General features: G+C 35.8%; 1 protein-coding gene across 1 annotated transcript; it reads left to right on the forward strand.

Moving 5' to 3' along the window:
* Positions 1-725: 725 nt before the first annotated feature.
* On the forward strand, positions 726-14,105 carry LOC131519958 (WW domain-containing adapter protein with coiled-coil-like). The gene is made up of 2 exons (XM_058743606.1): positions 726-793; positions 11,503-14,105. The coding sequence occupies exon 2, from the start codon at positions 11,627-11,629 to the stop codon at positions 12,269-12,271; it is 645 nt and encodes a 214-aa protein (XP_058599589.1). The 5' UTR covers positions 726-793; positions 11,503-11,626; the 3' UTR covers positions 12,272-14,105.
* The last annotated feature ends 10,007 nt before the right edge of the window (positions 14,106-24,112 follow it).

Here is a 24,112-nt window from a genome sequence, read left to right on the forward strand (position 1 = left end):
TGCCTTGGAAAGGAGAAGGAAGTCGGAGGTGGTGGCGCTGCGCCTTTTAGTTGCAGTGTGAAGTGTGTTTTGAGTGGAGCTTCGCTTTATCCAGTGAGTAGCACTTTGTGAGCGCCCTCTATGAGCCTCAGCAAAGAAGGAAGGAAATAGGTTGGTGAGAGTTAAAGAGCTGAGACAAACATTTTCAAAAAAGCCTTAAGTATATTTGTTCATCATTTATATTAAAAATTCACAAAGTATACTTTAAACTGTAAGTAATGAGAGAATGGCGAAAACACATCTTTTCAAAAAAAAAAAAAAAAAAAAAGAAAACACATCTTTTCTTTCAGTTTTGTGCCAGAGCAAGCACTTCCAATCATACCCTTTCACCAGAAGTTGTATCCCTTATATTCAGTTTTATATTGGGAACCAATAGTTAATGAAGGCCATAGGATACAGTGAAAAAGGTGCAACTCCTTTTGTTGGGAGATCTGGGCTCATGTCCAAGTACTCCTGCCTTCTTGCCTGTTTCTTGGAACACGTGTGTTAACGCGGTTTTCTCATCTCTAAAATAGTGATAATGCCTGTGATTCAAGTCGGTTAAGAGAGGTCAATGACAGGATAAATCAATGTAAAGGTGTTTTGCCAAACAAGAAGAGCCTGATAAATAGATCATAAGGTTTTGTTAACTTGTTTTGAATGTAATTTTTTGCTTAAATTAATCTACTCATTTTTTATTTAGTAATCACTGTGGTCTAGCCCGGCCTCAAGAAATCTATACTAGAGGAAACAGAAGAGTAAACAGGAAATTTTTGTAAGTAATAAGAAATTAGTGGAGGGTGGTTAATACTTATTTTTATACTGTGGGTCTTTCAACTCAGTTGAAATACTGGGTGGCTTTTAGGAGAATCGCTTAATCCAGACTTGGAAAATCTATTGTAACATGAGAACTGATTTAGTAGATTTTCTGCCTAAAAGCTGATATTTGTTATAAAGTAATGAGGGATCATTTAAAAGGTTCTAAGTCAGGAAATAACACATTTAGATTTGTGTGGCTTTATTGCTTAGCTTTGTAAAGTATGTAACACAGAACATAGTACATGATTGTTCAAAAAGTTACGAATAGAGGCTCAATTATAATAAATTATGTATTATAATTTATTTAGTACATAGATGCTCAATTATAAAATACTCAACTAATTATAAATATTAATATAGACATTAAAAGTTGCACTCTATAATAAGAAAAATGGGATTGGAATAATAAAGCCCATCAGGTTTCTTTTTGTATGTTTCCTATAAACAAATAAAAAAGAATCATGTTTATAATAATTCACTCGCAATTGTCTAGACTAATGGCAAAGGGGAAAATAATTCACCATTGACTCACTGATTGATTTTAATAGATATACTCATATTCTAGACTTGCCTCCCTAAGGCTCCAACTAGACGGTTTTATTGTATTTGAATTTCCCCAAATATATTCAACCACACATTATGTAGTCTCTTCAGACATTCCACCTGCTGGTTGATCTAACCAATCATTCATTGTTTCATTCAACAAATACAGTATTAATTAAGTACTCACACACTATTCTAGCCACTAAGGATGCCCAGAGGAAATGACACTGCCTCTAATGGAGAAAGAAACATATATACAGATAAACATTATGAAATAATTACTATCATGAAATTACACACTAAATATAAAAGAAATACAGAACAAGAGAACCTAAATCTTCCTCATAGAATATAGGAAAATTTCTTGCCTGTTTCCTGTAAAAAGTGTGACCTGAATAATAATGAAGAGCTTAAAGTAGCTGTCAGAATAATACAAAAGAAAAAGAATTCAAGTTAAGTAAAACAGAAATGCAAAATATTTCTCATTCCTTATGGTACTAGGCACTGGCCAGAGTGGAAGCAGACATGAAGACCTTCTACTGTGTCAGATGTTAATCATTTAGTTGTCAGATTGTGAAGAGGTCCAGGGCTTATTTAACTGGGGACTGAGGCAGACTGGATGGTAGGAGGAGTATTCAGAGGTGGAACAGCTACTTACCAATCAGTACTAAAGGATTTCCATATTTTGTCAACCATTTGGCTTTATACAAACAGACTGAATATTCTTCTAGAAAAAAAAATGCAGGAGTAAAGCAAAATCACAGAATTTCTCAGAGAAAAAAATTCCAAAAAACAAAAAAAACTAAAATAATAAACACAAATAAATGAATTTCAGTGGTAGCAATTCAGCACCAATTGAACAGAGAAAATAGAACTTTTGAAAAACAGCATAAACTTGAAAAAGGAATAGATAAAAAGGGAAATTGAAGTTTTGAAGTATATAAAATGAGACAGCGTAATGTAACAATTACGAAAAATGGCCTTTGAAAGCTTACTACCTGAACTGGAATCTTGTCTCTACTTTTTTTTTCATTTAGTGTTTATTTATTTATTTTGAGAGAGAGAGAGACAGAGAGGGAACAGTGGAGGGAGAGAAGGAGACAGAAAATCCCAAGTAGGCTCCTCACTGTCGGCACAAAGCCCGAACTGGACCTTCCCTGAGGAGAGAGATTCTTTTTGTTGACTTGTTGAAGAAGTCAATATTAAAAGTTACTAAATTGGCCTATAGAATGTTGGGTAGCCTGAGAATGGGCTTCAGCCATGTAGCCATCTAGCCATGTAGCCTTGTAGCCATAAGGAAATAAATTCTATAAATAAACCAAATGATCTTGGAAGCATATTCTTTACCAACCAAGCATTTGGATTAAAATACATCCCAGATAATACCTTGATTGTAGCCTTGTGAGACTGTGAGCAAAGGAATGTAAGTCATACCCAAAATTCTGACCCACAGAAACCAAGATAATAGATGTATAATTTTTTAAGTTACTAAATTTGTAGTAATTTGTTACTTGGCAATAGAAAACTAATACAGGAAGCCATCAAGGGGTATCTAAACCATTTTCCAAGGTACATATGTGACCTAAGTGAATGAAATGGGTTCTATTAGAAGATATTTAACTGGCACTTAGTAAAAAGGATAGAACCAGTACTATAATTATACCTTGGCAAGAGGAGCCAATCTTCTGGTCCCCAAATCTTAGAGGCCCCTATATGTCAGAAACACACATGCACACATTTGCAAGAACGGAAGGATGCCTTTGTCACTCAGAATCTGACACTCAGCACTACCATAATGGTAACTGTGACCTTAAAACATCTGCCTTCCTAATATTACTCATGGCGTCAGGGGAATGCTTCTCCATATTTTTTTCTCTGTGTCCTCAAAACAAATGGCAGTTGTCAGAATACAATGAAGGTCAGAAGGTTGAGACATACACACAACCAGAGTATGTAAAGATTTGAGCAGCAAAATAAATTTAAAAAATTAATTTTTCCTTCCTCTCTGTTAGTACATATTCAATAGATTTTTGCTTAATAGTCATTTGCCAATAGTGTTAAGCCTCCATTTTCTTGCTTTTTTTTCATGTTCCAGTTTGTGGTTCTGTGGGCTCTCAGAACTTACTGCAGTACTCCCAGAATTTGTACTTAGCTCCTGGAAAACTTTTTGAGATATCAAATAATCCATATTAATCTTATAATGCATACCACACGTGTGGATGTTGATGTAATATAAATGAAACATGATATTCACTGTTAAATTAGCAACTAAATTACATTGAGTTCTAGAACTATAAATGATTTCATTTTAATAAATATATTTCAATTCTGAAAAACCAATGGGTCAAAGATGAAATCAAAAGACAAAAAAATAACTTGAGACAAACAAAAATGGAAATACAGTATGCCAAAATTTATGTGATGCGGCAAAAGCAGTTCTAAGAGGAAAGTTCATAGCAATAAATGTCTACATCAAGAAACAAGTAAAATCTCAAACAACCTAACTTTATACCTCAAGAAACTCAAAACAGTTGAATAAATAAAGCCCAAAATTAAAAGAAGGAAGGAAATAGCAAAGGTCAGAGTGGAAATAAGTGAAATAGAGATTGAAAACACAATAGAAAAGATCAATGAAACCAAAAACTGGTTTTGAGAAGATAGACAATATTGACAAACCTTTATCTAGGCTCACTAAGAAAAAAAGAAAGGACTCAGATAATGTCAGACATGAAAGAGGAGATGTTACAACTGACACTACAGAAATACAATGTATCACAAGACACCACTATGAACAATTATACACCAAGATGTTGGAACACCTAGAAGAAATGGATAAATTCCTAGAAATATACAATCTATCAAGAATGAAGCATGAGGAAATAGAAAATCTGAACACTCTGATTACTAGTAAGAATTAGTAATCAAAGACCACCTGACAACAAAAGCCCAGGACCACATAGCTTTACTAATGAATTCTACCAAACATCTACAGATGAATCAATATCAATCAATATCAAAATCTTCCAAAAAATAGGAGGGAACACTTCCAGACTCATTTTATAAGGCTAGCATTACCTTGATAACAAAACCAGAGAAAGACACCCCAGAAAAGAAAATTAATGGGCCAATATCCCTAATGAACATAGATGCAAAAGTCTCAGCAAAATAGGGGTACCTGGGGGACATAGTCAGTTGAGCGTCTGACTGTTGATCTTGGCCCAGGTCATGATCTCACGGTTCATGAGTTTGAGCCCCGCATCAGGCTCTGTGCTGATGGTGCAGAGCCTGCTTGGGATTTTGTCTCTCCATCTCTCTGCCCCTTCCCTACTTGTGCTCTCTCTCTCTCTCTCTCAAAATAAATAAATAAACTTAATAAAAATAACTTTCTTAAGTCTCAACAAAATATTAGCAAACCAAATTCAACAATACATTAAAAAGTACATAAACCATGATCAAGTGAAATTTATTCCTGGGATGCAAGGATGGTTCAATATCTGTAAGTCAATCAATGTAATATACCACATTAGAATGGATAAAAATCATATGATCATCTCAATAGAGGCAGAAAAAGCATTTGACAAATTCAACATCCATATATGATTAAAAAAAGAAACTCTCAGCAAAGTATGTATAGAGAAAATTTACCTCACCATAATAAAGGCCATATATGACAATCTACAGTTAACATTATCCTCAGCAGTGAACAGCTAAAAGCTTTTCTTTAAGATTGGGAACAAGGCAAAGATGCCCAGTCTTGCCACTTTTATTCAACGTAGTATTAGAAGTCCTAGCCATAACAATAAGGTAAGAAAAAGAAATAAAGTCATCCAGATCAAGAAAGAAATAAAACTGTCACTATTTGCAGATGACATAATATTATATACAGGAAACCCTGAAGACTCCTCCAAAAAACTGTTAGAATAAATGAATTCAGTAAAGCTGCAGGATAAAAAATCAATATGGAAAAATACGCTTCATTTCTATACACTAATAACAAACTATTATAATGAGAAATTTTAAAAGAATCTTATTTACAATTCCATCAAAAAGAATAAAATACCTACGAATAAATTTAACCAAGGGTGTGAGAGATTTTACACTGAAAACTGTAAGACATTGATGAAAAAATAGAAGATACAAATAAATGGAAAATATTCCATGTTCATGAATTAGAAAACTTGATATCGTTAAAATGTCCAGACAACCCAAAGTAATCTATAAATAACTAGCTATCAAAATCCAATGGCACTTTTCATAGAAATACAACAAAAATCCTAAAATTTGTGTAGAACCATCAAAAAACCCAAATAGCCAAAACAATCTTGAGAAAGAAGAACAAAGCTGGAGACATCATGCTCCCTGATTCCAAACTATATTACAAAACTATAATAATCAAAACAATGTGATATTGACATAAAAACAGACACATAGATCAATGGAACAGAATAGAGAGCCCAGAAATACACCCATGCATGTATGGCCAACAAATTTGTAACAAAGGAGCCAAAAATACACAATGAGGAAAGGACAGTCTCTTCAATAAATAGTGCTGGGAAATCTGGACAACTACATGCAACAGAATAATATTGGACCACTCTTATACCATACACAAAAATTAACTCAAAATGGATTAAAGACTTGAATGTGACACCTAAAATCATGAAACTACTAGAATAAAACATAAGCAGTAAGTTTCTTGATATCTGTCTTAGCAATGACTTTTTGACAGGAAATTTCACACTCTTACAGGATATTCCTCCAGGAATTCAACCAGGCTTTCACAAGCAAGAGTGGGGAGAATCCTGAGAAAGATTCCTTCACTGTGCTGGGTGTGAGAGGGAAACAACAGCCACTGCTGAAACCCATCTTTTCTATTTCTTCTATGGAACAAAAAACACTTAAATTGAGGTGAAAAGGGCACCAAAAACTGTAGGCAAAAAGAATGCTCTACCCTTGAAGGAGGAGCAGGAAGAAATGCTAGGTCTAATAATTACATTTTTAGGAGAGATAGAAACACTTATGATGTCCATACCCAAAACCTAAGTTTACAGTGCCTACTTACAGCTATTACTTAATCTGAACATCATAGAATACCCTCCTTCCTTACCCACCACCTCAGGATAAAGTGATTTGATTTTTAAAATAATAGTACAATATGACTAGGACAGATACAAGAGACAGATTCTCCCTGGAGAGCAGTGCAAAGGAAGACCCATATGATCAAAATAAAAAAACACAGTAATGGAAATGAACAATGTTTGGATGAGCTCATCAGTAGACTCAACACAAGTAAGCAAAGAATCAGTAAATTTGAAGATAGGTCAATAAAAAGCACCCAAACTGAAATGTAAAAAGAAAAGAACACATAAAAGGAAAGAACAGGACAGACTATCCAAGAGATGTGAGACAATATCAAATGGCCTGATACATGCATAATTAGAATCTCAGAGGAGAAGAAAAGGCAGAATATATGAATAAGTAATAGCCAAAATTTTTCTAGAATTACTGATAAACAGTTAAGTCACAGAGCCAGGAAGCTCAGAGAACACCAAGTATAATAAATACCAAAACCCCACTCTTTAAGACATATTATATTCAGACAGTAGCAAACCAAAGACAAAAATCTTAAAAGTATTCAGGGAAAAGGAAACATTACCTATAAAGAGACAAGGCTTAGAATTATAACACATGTCTCACCAAAAAAGTATGTAAACAAGAAGACAAAGTGACATCTTTCAAGTGCTGAAAGAAGAAAACTCAACCCATAAATCAATGTCAGCAAAAGTATCCTTAAAAATGAAGATGAAATAGGGGTGCCTGGCTGGCTCAGTCAGTGGAGTGTGAGACTCTTGATTTGGAGTTGTGAGTTTGAGCCCTGTATTGGGTGTAGAGATTACTTTAAAAATTTTTTTAAATGATTTTTAAAATGATGAAATAAAAATATTCTCAGACAAATCAAAACTGAAGGAATCCATTGCCAGTAAAACTACAAGCAATGTTAAAGAATATTCTTAAAGGAGAAAAAATATTATATACATCAGAAACATAGATCAAAATAAAGAAATGAAGAGTGTCAATAATAGAATAAATGAAGATAAAATAAAATGTTTTAATTGCTGTAAAAGATAATTTAGTGTTTTAAAGCAAAAGGCCATTCTACCATTCCATTAGGACAGTTATTTTTAGATGATGAGGACATGGTAAGACTAGTGAATTTTATGAGATAAACATATCACCACACTTCATTTACTGTTAAATGAATTTTTTGGTGGGAAAAATATATTCCAAAGAATTTTGGAATACTATATATTCCAAGGAATTTTGGAATACTATATATTCCAAGGAATTTTGGAATACTATACATTCCAAAGAATTTTGGAATATTATGAGTAAGGCATTCTATAAATCTACCGGTTGTGGTGGTTTGAGCTGAAGCATCATGGGCAGGAAAAGGAAATATGCTTCCAAAGTAAGTCTCTTCCAGTGAGAATGAAGTGTACCCTTCGAATGATGGAATTGATCTAATGTAATCAACCTGCTACCAAAGTTGACTTATCCTCCATGGAATGGTCCTAAATCAAGGGTTCATTTTTGGTGTGTACTATTCTAGCTTCATTTCATTGCAGTGGTTTTAGTCAGTGAAGATCCATGTTGCTAAGTCCATGCATAACCTCCATTCCTGCCCACATGACCACTTTGCTTCTGTGTAGTTGTTGCTTCTGTGGGTCCAAATCAAGTATTTGTTTCTCATCATCAAGTCTGGCAGATAGGAAGACAAGGTGGAGGTGAAGTAAAGGAGAATAAGGACAATCTAGAGCTTGCCAAGCTCTTTGTTCATCACCACATCTGACTAGGATGGCCCTCAGAGTAATGGCCAATGCTTTACTTCAGCCTTGTGAAATACATTCAAATCATAAAAAAGAGAGCTGTATTTTAAAATATTTTGGTAGGATGTTTGAGTAATACACAAGATAAAGAAAAATCCTACGAGTTTTAGTTGGTTATTGGGTTAAGAGAGTGCATATGCCATGGGTGGATATTTGGTGGATAGGTGAAGGATGGAGATACAACATGGTATATTTGAAGAAGCAAAAATCATATTGACATCAGACTTCTCCTCTGTTACATTAAATACCAACTACTTAATGAAGCAATATCATCAGAGTTTTGAGGGATAAAGGATGTGACATTAGAATCTATGTTTAAATTGTCTTTCATGTAGAAAAGTAACAAATTTATTCTTAGATACTCAAAGGTTTGGAAAATATATGACTTATCTACCCTTAAAGAAAAGCTACTATTAGCTTTAGATGTACTTACCTAAGAGATTAACCAAAATTAATACTCCAGAATTAGGAAGTTTAGGTGTTAATTTAAAAGACTTATTTAAAAGAATTGTTGAGGGGCTCCTGGGTGGCTCAGTTGGTTAAGCATCTGACTCTCAATTTCACCTCAGGTCATGATCTCACAGTTCATGAGTTTGAGCCCTGCTTTGGGCTCTGTGCTGACAGTGTGGAGCCTGCTTGGGATTCCCTCTCTCTCCTTCTCTTTCTGCCCCTCCCCTGCTCTCTCTCTCTCTCTCTCTCTCATTCTCTTTCTCTCTCTCTCTCTCTCAAAATAAATAAATAAACTTAAAAAATAAATAAATAAAAGAATTTTTGATAGACCTGAGTCCCAATGAGAATTATAAGAATAGTAATTCAAGAAGCCACATCAAATTGACATTACCACACTAATCAACTTGCAAGAATGCAAAAGTAGAGATGCCTCCTTACCACTGGAATTTAGACAAATTTTAAAAACAGTCTCATTATGAATATGATTTTCCTTTAGGATTTGGCAGAAAATGTTTCTTGATAGTAACTTCACCCTCAATAAAAGTATATACTTAATTTCAGATTTTCAATTAAATAATGAAACAATTATAACCTATATAGTCCCAGAACAACTTCATAAGAAAATACATTAAAATAATGATGTTGTTTTATTAAAATGATAGTATTTTGATTGATTTTTGTCTTTTTTTATTTAGAATTATTTTTTAGGTTGTCTTTCATAGACAGATTATAAATTTGTTAATTGCAGGGCTTCTGCTTCCAAGTGAGATGTGATTGGTCTCACAATGCCTGATCTCAAAGTCCTGCTAGAGGAATAGATATGTTATACACACAGCAGAGAATTCCAAATATCACCCTCAAGAAGTTTGAAACCTGAGGTGAACTCAAACAAAGTGACATTGAAATCCAAATCCAACAGAGCATAATGCCTGATTGGCTCAGATTCATTGTCTCTTATTCCAACTTCCTAACAGTGGAAAAGATATGCACTCCCTGGGACAAAATCTTTCAGTTCCCATAAGCTTTTGGATATACAATGCTCAACATACAATAAAAAAAAATACAATACATACAAATATGAAGAAAAATGTAACTTGCAATCAAGAGAAAATACAGCCATTAGAAGCAGACCCACAGAGTGACCCAGATGTTGGAATCGGCAGACAAGGACTTTTAAATTAGTATTATGAATGTGCTAAGGAAAGCACAGGAAAAGATATATGAAACAGATGAAAATATATAGAACTTAAACAATAAAGCTGTATCTATAAAAAAGAGCAAATAGGACTGGGTCAGTTGGTAGAGTATTTGACTCTTGATTTCAGGGTTATGACTTTAAGCCCCGTTGGGCATAGAGCTCACTAAAATAATAATAATAATGATAATAATAATAAAATAATAAAAAAGAGCAAATAGATATTCTGGACTTGAGAGATACAATAGCCAAAATTAAGAATTCATTGTATAGGTTTAACAGCTAACTGGACATAGGAAAAAGGATCAGTAAATTTGAAGAAAAGTCAATATATATTATCCAAACTGAAGCACAGGGAAAAGAACAAGAAAAAAGAGATGGGAAGGTGCGAGGCATAGAGAGCCATTGAGAGAATTTTGGAAACTTCTTTGCCATTTTCTCTTCAAATGTTTCTTCTGCCACATACTCTTTCTCCTCTCCTTCTGGAACACCATTAGGATGCATGTAAGACTTTTTCACTGACTAACATTTCTTTCATTCTCTTTTTTTGTATTTTTCATTTCTCTTATGCTGTTTTCTGTAGTTTCTCTGTTCCCCCAGGAATAGTTCTCTAGATAAATTCTGGAATATCAACTTCTTGCTTTGAATCCAGAAATAGAAAATTCCCTCAGCACAAAAGCATCAATAGAGGATCATTATCTACAGTAAGATACTCTATCATGTTCTTTAGATGTTGCAAAATACCTAAGATAAGAACAATAGAAAGCTGTTTTAAGCAGAAGAGTGACAAGATCAGATGTACAGTTTAATATTAATATTACTATTTGTAACACCTAATGAAATAATAAATTCAGGGATAATAATCACTGGCTGCTAAACCCATTAGCTCAGTTGTTCCCCAAATTCTTGCTTTCAGGAATGCTTCACATTTTCAAAATTATTGAGGATGAAGAGATTTTCTATAAGGGGCTTATATCTCTGAATACCATATTAGAAATTAAAACTGAGAAGAATTTAGAACGAAAATGTCACATAACCTCTGAAAATTTCTGCTATACACTTGTGAGAAAATGTAAATAATATCTATTACTATTTTGAAGTCTTTTTGGCCTTGCAGACTCTCTGAAAGAATTTCGGAGATTCCCAGGGGTCATGTTTGAAAGCTATGGCATTAGCTTGGGAAACTTGATGATGAATGTGTTAGGCTAACAACATACCTGAACTCAAAATAAATCTTGTCCACACAAAAAGAAAGTCAATTATTTGATTCATGATGCAATACAATATGAAGTATGCAACAACATCTCTTGAAATGTTCTTGCCAAAGGAAAATGAACTTCAATCTATTCAAATCTCTACATTTAACAATTTACAGGAAATACAAGGAATAAAAGAACATGTTTGCAATTAGCAAAACCCATAATAAAAATCATAATACAAGATAAGTAAAACAACTTTTTAAACAAATAAATGGGAGGAGGAGAAAAAGGGGGGTTATGATCATATAAACCACAGAAAATCTGTGGGCTTTATGTGGATTGATCCTATTTTAAGCAAACCAGTTCTAATTTTTTCTTCAAATTGGTACAGCCACACCATCCTCCTCCGGAAGGCATCTCACTCCTGTGCATCTCCAGGGCCCCTGGGACCAGCATCCAGCAGGTCCTGGACTAGGTCTGTCTCTAAACTAGAAGGCTGGTGGCCAGACTTGTGCATGAAGAAAAAAAGCAGCAACTGGAAAGAGCTGACAGAACCCAAGGGGGCAAGCCAGGTCTCAGAGGAAGAGGAAGGCAAGGGCAAGCTGAGCTGTCACAACCAGAGGGGGACTGGCAGTCTTCCTTACCAGGCACTTAAATGCTCATCGAAGAGTCACCCCATGAACCGTGATGAGAGACATGAAAAAATGCAAGACACTGAAAATCATTCACCGTCAAATAAAACACTGCAAAGACCTGATAGTCTTGAAAATAAATATAGTGACAGCACAGGTCACAGTAATGCAAAAAATGTGCATATTCACAGAGTTCAAGAGAGAGATAGTGGGACCAATTACTCTCCACAGGATAATTCACACAACCATAGTGCTCTTCATAGTTCAAATCACATTCTTCTAATCCAAGTAATAATCCAAGCAAAACTGAAGATGCACCTTATGATTCTGAAGATAACTAGTCTGAGCATATTAGCTCTTCTGAGGAAAAATATGACTACAATTTTCAAACAGAAATTTCACAGAGGAAAAACAAAAGAATGGCTTGAAATAAAAAAGAGACAAAAAGAAGCAAAGAAGATAGAAATTAATAGCTTCCCAAAAGGTAGGGATTACAGAAGGGAAATGATGCAAGCAAACAGCCACTAGTGGGTTTGCCAATGGAATGGGAGACAGGCATTCCAGCGATGCCAGTAGATTGTTCCCACAGAATATTTTGCCTCAAATAAGCAGACACAATTATACAGACTACAGACTGCCAAGAGCAGAGACATACAGTAGTTCTACACCAGTATAGCACCCCATCATACCAGTGTTTCATGCAACTATTACCCCAAACACTCTTCCTTCTAAACCATTTACATTATGGCTGATCATGAGCCAAATAAATCATCTGATGCTAATGGAGCATCTACTTTATCAATACTGCCTACACCCACATCTTCTGTCCCTGCACAAGAAACAGAAAGAAAAGATATGCCATGCTGAACTACAGTTTTTTTTTTTTTTTATGTTTATTTTTGAGAAGAGAGAGTGACAGAGCATGAGTAGGGGAGGGAAAGAGAGAGAGGGAGACACAGAATCCAAAGCAGACTCCAGGCTCTGAGCTGTCAGCACAGAGCCTGACGGGGCTCGAACCCAGCAACCTTGAGATCATGACTTGAGCCAAAGTCGGATGCTTAACTGACTGAGCCACCCAGGCACCCCTGAACTATAGTTTCTGAGTTTCTGATTATATTACATTATTTTCATTTGGTTAACTAAGACTCTTAATTATAAATTTTTTTTTACAGTCTTTTAGAATGTTACTGCATAGATTTAGATCTAGATTTAGCCATATTTAGCTTTTTAAAAAATGTTTTTTTAATTAAGAAGACTCAGAACTTTTTTTTCCCTTTGACACTTTGAAGTCAAGTGCTTCAGTTATAACAGTTACTAAAGATTTAAATAACTGTCAAAGCCAGATGCCTGTCTTTTATATTTGTATAAAGTAATTTTCAGTTTTTGCTATAATTGTCATGATAGTTTAGTTTAGATATTGTCTCACTTTTTTTTTAATTAAAATTTAATATGAAGGGGGGAGTTGGTGCAGCTACTATGTAAAACAGTATGGAGGTTCTTCAAAAAATTAGAAATCGAACTACCATATGATCCAGGAATTCCACTTCTAGGTATTTATACAAAGAAAACAAAAGCACTAACTCAAAAAGGCATAAGCACCCCATGTTCATTGCCAAATAATTTACAGTAGCCAAGACATGGAAACAACCTGAGTATTCATTAGTGGATGAATGGATAAAGAAAATGTGTTGTGTATATACAGTGAAATATTATTCAACCTTAAAAAAGGAATGAAATTATGTCATTTGTAACAACATAGATGGACCTTGAGGGCATTATACTAAGTGAAATAAGTTACATAGAGAAAGATAAATACTGTATAATCTCACTTGTATGTAGTGTCTTGAAAAATCAACTTGCAGATATAAAGAAGCAGATAATTGCCAGAGGTGAGGGCTAGAGGGTGGGAAAGATTGGTTAAGGGGGGGGGAGGGTCAAGAAGTACCAACATCCAGTTATATAATAAATAAGTCATGGGGATATAATGCATAGATAACATGGTGACTGTAGTTAATAGGACTATAAAGCCTATTTGAAAGTCTGTACGTCTCTATGGTCTTTAAAGTTCTCATCACAAGAAAAATAATTTTTGTAACTACATATAGTGACAGATGCTATCTAGACTTTTGATCATTTTGCAATATATGTGAATATTGAATTATTATGCTGTACACCTGAAAATTGTATAATGCTTATGTTAATTAAGCCTCAATTGAAAAAATAAAAATAGACATTCCATCTGAAAGAAGTGATACAGCAAAACTTGAATAGTGATTTAACATTTGTTGATACAAAGACATGATATTATGCCTGATTTTAGATAATCTGGTGGAGTAAGAAAAGGGGGGGCAATATACAGGACAAAAATGGCCATGATAATTTTTGAAGTTTGGTGATGAAATTCATGGGAGTTCATTAGACTGTTTTTCCCATTCTCCCTACTTTAGTATATATTTAAGATTTTCCATGATAATATGTAAAAACAATCAAGATTAAGGATTTTGATAAAGTAATTATAAGACAAATATAGGAAAACAAAGAATATGTAAAAAGAGCTAAGTCAATTTTGAAAAATAATAGCAAAGAAAGGAGACAGCCTTCCCAGATAATAAGATATACTACAAAGAGTAATAAAAACAGTGCTGTACTTACACAGGAACAGACTGGTATATCCAAAGTTCAAAATAAAGAGCCCAGAAACAGATCCTTGTATAAAAGAGAAATTAGTGTATAATAAAGATTGCATCATGACTCAACTGGTGGAGGAAGGGTGGAGATTTAAATATATATTTTTTATCAAAATGACTCATTATAAAGATAGGAAGAGTTGAATCAGCATCTGTGTCATTACAAATACAGTATGATATCACACTTATATGTATAATCTATAAAAGAAAAACTCATAAAAACAGGGTAGAATGGTGTTTACCATAGGCTGGGGAGTGGGGAAGTGGGGTGTTGGGTAAAGGGTACAAACTTTCAGTTAGAAGATGAATAAGTTTGGGGGATGTAATGTATAGCATTTTGATTATGGTTAACAATACTGTATTATATACTTGAAAGTTGCTAAGTGTGTAGATCTTAAATGTTCTCATCACTAAAAAAAGAAATGGAAATTATGTCACATGATAGAAGTTTTAAGTAATACTATGGTGGTAATTATTTTGGAACATATAAGTGAACTGAATCAACACACTGTATACCTTAAACTTAAGCAGTTTAACTCTCGTGATAATTAAAATATTTAACTGTATAAAGCAAAACTATCAGAATAAACAAATGTTGGAGAGAGACTACATGATATTGGGGGTATTGGTGGGGAGGAAAGGATTCTTAAGAACCCAAAAAGCACACGTTTTAAAAGGAAGGAATGATGGTTTTTTTAATATCAAAATTATATGACAAAAGATACTAGAAAAATAGTTAGATCCTAGGCAGATGGATAAGGCATTTATTAAAGATTACAAGTGATAAAAGATTAGTATTTAGGCTACACAAGAAATTGGGTAAAGGATATGAACACCAAAGAAGAAATGTTCAACATCACCAGGAATCAGAAAAAATACATTTTTTTTAAATGGGAAATCCAAATAGGCCACAATTTAGAAAACTCTAAACCCAGATGCACCAGATCCACATATGAATTCTTTTATACACTTAAGGAAGAAATAATACCAATATTACACAAAATATTTTTTCAAAACCAGGAGAGGAAGGAACACTTTAATTCATTTTGTTAGGTCGGAATAACCTTAATACTGAAATGTGCTAAATACACTGCAAAAAATAAAAATTAAAAAATTAGACAAATTAGAGTTAACTTGGTGGAGAAGTAGGGGGGACACTGAGCTTTCCTCATCCCTCAAAGCTGTATTGATGTCTAATTACTTGGAACACCCAGGAAATTGATCTGAGGACTGGCGGAAGGATCTCCACAGTGGAAGGGAGACAACTGCAGGTGCAAGGTGCGTGGATGTGAATTGGGGAGAGAAAAATGGTGGTGCTGTGGAGGGGAAGGAACACTTTCCATGGAGGACAAAAGGAAGAGAAAGAGAGAGGGGTTGAGAAAGTATAGCATCGAGTTAGCGCAAGAGGGAAACCTCTCTGGACCACGGACTGGGAAAAAAGATGTATTGAATGTCCCAGGTTTTTTTGCAAACAGCTTTTGGAGCTCAAACTCTGAGGTTTTGAAAGTGCCTGACTTTCTGTGGAGCAGAGCTGTGATGCAAACTCCTGGGGAGGAGGGAGCTGGACTTTGAGTGCATAGGGTGGTATAAAGATCTCCAGGGTGCGCTAGGAGAGAACAGTCCCCTTCCTGGAGTACTTTTGGAAGACGGTTTATTGCTTCCCCAAGGACAAAAGACCCTGAAGGTACCAGCCAAAGGCCTTTCAACAGCAGAGTAGAGAGGCTCTGCTCCAGAACAGGGGAGCCTATCTGTGAAGTGGCGGGTCCTTTAAGACTTTAGGTTTTGAATCCCAGCCACATGCCAAAGAAAAAAATCCAGGAGAGTTGTGGTGTAGGGCGAGCCCACTGCCCTTCCTATTCTATGAGGGCTGTCTGAACAGCAGGGGTTGAGATCGCTGTTTGGAGGATGAGAGACTGAGGTGGCACCATTATTACCCCAACACCAACATGGTGGGACTTCAGAGAGCAACACAGCAGCCCCCAAAGGAGGCAGGACCCACTTATCCCAAACCTGGCCTCCTGTGCCTGACAACTGCTTATTTACTGGGGCAAGACTGACTCGAGCCAATTCAGCTGGCCTCTCCTCCAGACCAGCACAGACAGGCAGCACCCCCCATCCACCAACAGACAGCTCTTTTCTTTTCTTTTTTCCCTTCTCCTTTTTTTCTTTTGGAATCAGGCTGATGGTTTCTTATTTGTTTTGTTTTGTTTTGTTTTCCTTTTCTCTTTTTATTTGGATCAGGCATTTTCATTCTCTTTTTTTTTTTTTTTTTTGCTTCTTTTTTTCTTTTCTTCTGCTTTTTTCTTTTTTTTTTTTTTTTCCTTTCTTTGTCTTTGAAATCAGCCTTACAGGTTTTTGATTCTCTGAGTTTTTTTGTTCTCTTTCCTTTTCTCTTTTTTTGGGGATCAGGCTTCTCCCCGCCCCACTACCTTTTTTTTCCAGGGTTACTTCAACAAACAAATCAAAACACACTTAAAGGTCCAAACACTCCAAGACTGCAAGCAAGGAGGAGCTCTGCAGAGGAATGACCAGTGGGAAAGAGTAGCCAAAACACAACAGAAGAGTGCATACAGCATATACCAGAAACACTTCCTGAAGTGCCAGGCCCTACACAGTGTCTGACCCCTTTTTATTACATTTTTTAATGTTTATTTATTTTTAAGAGAGAGAGAGAGACAGAGCACTAGCAGGGGAGGGGCAGAGAGAGGGGGAGACAGAATCTGAAGCAGGCTCCAGGCTCTGAGCTGTCAGCACAGAGCCCGACGCTGGGCTCAAACTCACAAACTGTGAGATCATGACCTGAGTGGAAGCTGGATGCTCAACCAACTGAGCCACCCAGGCGCCCCCCCTCCCCTTTTTAATATAGTAGTGCTGTCAGGTGCAGGAAATATAATAAGCTTTTAAAACATGCAAAGGACAGACACGTAGCCAAAATGACAAGACAGAGGAATTATCCCCAAAAGAAAGGTCAAGAAGAAATCACAGCCAGAAACTTGTTCAAAAAAACATATAGGCAATATATCTGAACAAAATTTTAGAACAACAGTCATAGACTATGAGCTGGGCTTGAGAAAATAACAGAAGACACCAGAGAAACACTTCAGAGATCAAACACCTAAGAACTAGTCGGGATGGATTTAAAAATGCTATAACTGAGATGCAAAATAAACTGGATACCGTGACAATAAGGATTGAAGAAGTAGAGGAGAGAATAGGTGAAACAGAGTATAAAACTATGGAGAATAATGAAGCTGAAAAAAGAAGGAAAGGAAATTACTAGATCACAGAGAAAGACTTGGAGAACTAAGTGATTCCATGAAATGAAACAATATCTATATTATAGGAGTCAAGGAAGAAGAGTGGGGAAAAGGGACAGAGTTGTTTTGTTTTGTTTTGTTTTTTTAACAAATTCTACCTGAGAATTTCCCTGATCTGGGGAAGGAAACAGGCATCCAAGTCCAAGAGGCACAGAGAGCTCCCTACAAAATTAACAAAACAGGTCAACGCCATGACATATCATAGTGAAACTTGCAAAATAAAAGGATAAAGAGAGAATTCTGAAAGCAGCTAGGTCCTTAACCTACAAGATTAGACATAAGGTTAGTAGCAGACCTGTCTACTGAAACTTGGCTGGCCTGAAGAGAGTGGCAGGAAATATTCGATGTGCTGAATAAGAAAAATATGCAGCCAAGAATCCTTTATCCAGCAATGCTGTCATTGAGAATAGAAAGAGAGATGAAGCCTTTCTCTTATGAATAAAAACCAGGGGTGCCTGGGTGGCTCAGTCGGTTAGGCATCTGACTTCAGCTCAGGTCATGATCTCACAGTATGTGAGTTTGAGCCCCAGGTTGGGCTCTGTGCTGACAGCTCAGAGCCTGGAGCCAGCTTCAGATTCTGTGTCTCCCTCTCTCTCTGCCCCTCCCCTGCTCATGCTCTGTCTCTCTCTGTCTCAAAAATAAATAAAAACATTAAAAAAAAAAAACAAAGGAGTTTGTGACCACCTAACCAGCCTTGCAAGAAATTTTAATGGGGACTCTCTGAGGGGAGAATAAAAAAAGACTAAATCAAGAAAGACTACAAAGGACCAGAGAACATCATCAGAAACAACAACTCTACAGGTAACACAATGGCACTAAATTCATATCTTTCAATAATCACTCTGAATGTAACTGGACTAGGGGTGCCTGGGTGGCTCAACTGGTTAAGCATCTGAGTTTGGCTCAGTTCATGATTTCACAGTTTGTGGGTTAGAGCCCCATGCTGAGCATTCTGCTGACAGGTCAGATCCTGGAGCCTGCTTCAGATTCTGTGTCTTTCCCTCTGCCTCTCCCCAACTCTCTCTCTCACTCTCTCTCAAAAATAAATAAACATTTTTTAAAAATTAATGTAAATGGACTAAATGCTCCAATCCAAAGGCATAAGGTATCAGAATGGATAAAGAAGAAAAAAATCCATCTATATGTTGCCTGCAAGAGACTCATTTTAGACCTAAAGACAACTGCAGATTGAACATTAGGGGATGGAGATCCATCTATCATGCTAATGGACGTCAAAAGAAAGCCAGAGTAGCCATACTTATATCAGAAAAGCTAGGTTTTATTTTTTTTCAAAATAGTATTCTTATTATGCAAAAACTTACTCATACACACATACCCCCATACATTTTAATTAAAACAAAATTAGCTATACATATTTTTCTGAAATTTCTCTTGTAACCTAATAATATATTTTAGAGCATTTTCTATGTTTGCATGTTCAGAAATACCTCATTCTTTTTAATGGGTACATAATATTCTACGACTATCATATTTTGTTTATTAGTGGACATTTAGTTTGTATTCTATTTTTGATTATCATGAACATTTCTGCAATAGATACCCTTACACATTTTGCCACAAAAATGTTAGTTTTTGTATTTCCTTTATAAGTTTGGTGTTTTCTGTTCTGCTTAAAAAATTTTTTCTACTCCAAGACCAAAAATGTATTTCTTTTCTGTCTTTAAATGTTTAATGCATTTGGATTTTATTTTTTACATATTCTATGATGTAGACAGCATTGCTATTTTCCATATATTTTAGAATTGTCATTTTTATTTATTTTTTTCATTTCAGTTAACTTTATTTTATTTATTTATTTTTAATTTACATCCAAGTTAGTTACATATAGTGTAATAATGATTTCAGAAGTAGAATCCAGTGATTCATCCTCTATATATAACACCCATGGCTCATCCAACAAGTCTCCTCCTTAATTCCTCTTGCCCATTTAGCCCATCCTCCCACCCAATATCCCTCCAGCAACCCTCTGTTTGTTCTCTGTATTTAAGAGTCTTTTAATTGTCTGTCCCCCTTCCTGTTTTATATTATTTTTGCATCCCTTCCCTTATGTTCATCTGTTTTGTATCTTAAATTCTACATATGAGTGAAGTCATATGATATTTGTCTTTCTCTGACTAATTTCACTTAGCATAATATATTTTAGTTCCATCCACGTTGTTGCAAATGGCAAGGTTTCATTCTTTTTGATGGCTGAGTAATTGTCCCGTGTGTGTGTGTGTGTGTGTGTGTGTGTGTGTGTGTGTCTGTGTGCGTGCATCACATCTCCTTTATCCATTCATCTGTCGATGGACATTTGGCCTCTTTCCATACTTTGGTTATTGTCGATAGTGTTGCTATAAACATTGGAGTGTATGTGCCCCTTCAAAACAGCATACCTGTATCCTTTGGATACACACCTAGTAGTGCAGTTGCTGGGTCAGAGGATAGTTCCATTTTTAACTTTTTGAGGAACTTCTATACTGCTTTCCAGAGTGGCTACACCAGTTTTCCTTCCCACCAACAGTGCAAAAGGGTTCCTCTCTTTCCACATCCTTGCCAACATCTGTTGTTTCCTGAGTTGTTAATTTTAGCCATTCTGACAGGTGTGAGGTGGTATCTCATTGTGGTTTTGATTTGTATTTCCCTGTTGATGAGTAATGTTGAACACTGGATTATTGGTGTTTTGGGTGTTGAGTTTGTTAAGTTCTTTATAGATTTTGCATACTAACCCTTTATGATATGTCATTTGTAAATATATTCTCCCATTCTGTAAGTTGCATTTTGATTGTTTCCTTCACCGTGCAGAAACTCTTTATCTTCATGAGGTCCCAATAGTTCATTTTTGCTTTTGTTTCCCTTGCCTCCAGAGACGTGTTGAGTAAGAAGTTGCTGTGGCCAAGGTCAAAGAGGTTGCTACCTGTGTTCTCCTCTAGGATGTTCACGGTTTCCTGTCTCACATTTAAGTCTTTCATTTATTTTGAGTTTATTTTTATGTATGGTGTAAGAAAGTGGTCCAGGTTCATTGTAAGAAAGTGTTCCAAGTTCATTCTTTTGCAAGACAAACTAGATTTTAAAACAAAGAGTATAACAGGAGATGAAGAAGGGCATTATATCATAATTAAAGGGCTCTACCCATCAAGAAGATCTAAGAATTGTAAATATTTATGCCTCCAACTTGGAATACCCAAGTATATAAACAAATTAACAACAAACATAAAGAAACTTATTAATAATAATACCATATGAGTAGGGGACCTTAATACCCCACTTACAACAATGGAGAGATCATCTAAGTAGTAACTCAACAAAGAAACAATGTCTTTGAATGACACATTGGTCCAAATAGACTTAATAGATATATTCAGAACATTTCATTCTAAAGCACCAGAATACACATTCTTCTCAAGTGCACATGAAACATTCTCCAAAATAGATCACATACTGGATCACAAATCAGCCCTCCACAAGTACAAAAATATCCAGATCACACCCTGCATATTTTCAGATGACGATGCAATGAAGCTTAAAATCAATTACAAGAAAAAAATTGGAAATCCCTCAAATACATGGACGTCAAAGAACATCCTACTGAAGAATGAATGGGTGAGGCACCTGGGTGGCTCAGTTGGTTAAGCGTCAACTTTAGCTCAGGTCATTATCTCACAGTTGGTGGGTTCAAGCCCTGCATTGGGCTCTGTGCTGACAACTCAGCTGGAGCCTGCTTCAGATTCTGTGTCTCCTTCACTCTCTGCCCCTCTCCTGCTCACACACACACACTCTGTCTCTCTCTAAAATAAATAAAACATTAAAAAAAAAGTATGAATGGGTTAACCAGAAAATTAAAGAATAAATTTTTAAAAATCAATGGAAACAAATGAAAATGAAAACACGGAAGTCCAAACCCTTTGGGATGCAGTAAAGGCAATTATAAGTGGAAAGTACATTACAATTCAGGCTTATCTCAAGAAGCATGAAAGGTCCCAAATATACAACCTAACCTAACACCTAAAAGAGCTAGAGAAGGAGCAGCAAATATAGCCCAAAACCAGTAGAAGAAGGGTGATAATAAAGACTACAGCAGAAATAAATGATATATATCTGTTGGCCATTTGGATGTCTTCTTTGGAAAAGTTTCTATTCATGTCTTCTGTCCATTTCTTCACTGGCTTATTTATTTTTTGGGTATAGAGTTTGGTGAGTTCTTTATAGATTTTAGATACTAGCCCTTTACCCCATATGTCATTTGCAAATATCTTTTTCCATTCTGTCGCTTGCCTTTTAGTTGTGTTGATTGTTTCCTTTGCAGTGCAGAAGCTTTTTATCTTGATGAGGTCCCAGTAGTTCATTTTTGCTTTTAATTCCCTTGCCTTTGGAGATGTGTCGAGTAAGAAATTGCTGCGGCTGAGGTCAAAGAGGTTTTTTCCTGCTTTCTCCTCTAGGGTTTTGATGGTTTCCTGTCCCATATTCAGGTCCTTCATCCATTGTGAGTTTATTTTTGTGTACGGTGTAAGAAAGTGGTCTAGTTTCATTCTTCTGCATGTTGCTGTCCAGTTCTCCCAGCACCATTTGTTAAAGAGACTGTCTTTTTTTCCATTGGATCCTCTTTCCTGCTTTGTCAAAGATTAGTTGGCCATACATTTGTGGGTCCAATTCTAGGGTCTGTATTCTATTCCATTGGTCTATGTGTCTGTTTTTGTGCCAATACCATACTGTCTTGATGATTACAGCCTTGTAGTAGAGGCTAAGGTCTGGGATTGCAGTGCAGGGAAGTGCAAATCAAAACCACACTGGGATACCACCTCACACCGGTCAGAGTAGCTAAAATGAACAAATCAGGAGACCATAGATGCTGGAGAGGATGTGGAGAAATGGGAACCCTCTTGCACTGCTCGTAGGAATGCAAACTGGTGTAGCCGCTCTGCACAGTGTGGAGATTCCTCAAAAAATTAAAAATAGAACTACCCTATGACCCAGCAATAGCACTGCTAGGAATATACCCAAGGAATACAGGAGTGCTGATGCATAGGGGCACATGTATCCCAATGTTTATAGCAACACTTTCAATAATAGCCAAATTAGCGAAAAAGCGTAAATGTCCATCAACTCATGAATGGATAAAGAAGATGTGGTTTATATATATAATGGAATATTACTTGGCAATGAAAAAGAATGAAGTCTGGCCATTTGCAGCAACATGGAAGGAACTGGAGGATATTATGCAAAGTGAAATAAGTCAGTCAGAGAAAGACAGATACCATATATTTTTACTCATATGTGGATCTTGAGAAATTTAACAGAGGCTCATGGGGGAGGGGGAGGGGAGAAAAAAAGTTACAGAGAGGGAGGGAGGCAAACCATAAGAGATTTTTAAGGACTGAGAACAAACTAAGGGGTTGGGGGAGAGAGGAAATTGGGTGATGGGCATGGAGGAGGGCACTTGTTGGGATGAGCACTGGGTGTTGTATGGAAACCGATTTGACAATAAATTATATTTTTAAAAAATGATATAAAAACAAAAAATTAAAAGCTGGTTTTTTGAAAGAGTAAACAAAATGAATAAACTCCTAGCCAGACTTCTCAAAAAGAAAAGAGAGAAGACCCAAATAGATAAAATCATGAATGAAAGAGGAGAGATCATAACCAACACCATGGAAATATAAATAATTATAAGAGAATACTATGAAAAATCATATGCTAAAAAACTGGGCAATATGAAATAAATGGACCAACTCCTAGAAACTCACATACTACCAAAACTGAAACAGAAAGAAATAGAAAATTTGAACAGGCCCATAACCAGTAAAGAAATTGAATCAGTTATCAAAAAATCTTCCAACAAACGCGAGTCTTGGGCCAGATGGCTTCCTGGGGGTTTTCTACCAAACATTTAAAAGAATGGTTAATGCCTATTGTTCTTAAACTGTTCCAAATAACACAAATGAAGAGAAAGCTTCCAAACTCATTCTATGAAGCCACCATTACCTTGATTCCAATACCAGACAAAGACCCTACTAAAAAGGAGAATTTCTAGCCAATATCCCTGATGAATATGGATGCAAAAATTCTCAAGAAGATACTAGCAAATTGAAATCAACAGTACATTAAAAGAATTATTCATCATGATCAAGTGGGATTTATTCCTGGACTGCAGGGCTGGTTCAGTCATCACAAGTCAACCAATGTGATATACCATGTTAATAAAAGAAAAGGCAAGAACCATAGGATCCTTTCAATAGATGCAGGAAAAGCAATTGACAAAATACAGCATCCTTTCTTAATAAAAACCCTCAGGAAAGTAGGAATAGAGGGAACATACCTTAACATCATAAAAGCCTTATATAAAAGGCCCACAGCTATTTTCATCC

Source organism: Neofelis nebulosa, chromosome 8 (genome assembly GCF_028018385.1).
Source record: "Neofelis nebulosa isolate mNeoNeb1 chromosome 8, mNeoNeb1.pri, whole genome shotgun sequence".
In the NCBI taxonomy this organism is placed as follows: domain Eukaryota; kingdom Metazoa; phylum Chordata; class Mammalia; order Carnivora; family Felidae; genus Neofelis; species Neofelis nebulosa.

Excerpts from the sequence above, each read along its gene's own strand:
- LOC131519958 (XM_058743606.1), top strand. The coding sequence starts at position 11,627 with ATGAAGAAAAAAAGCAGCAACTGGAAAGAGCTGACAGAACCCAAGGGG.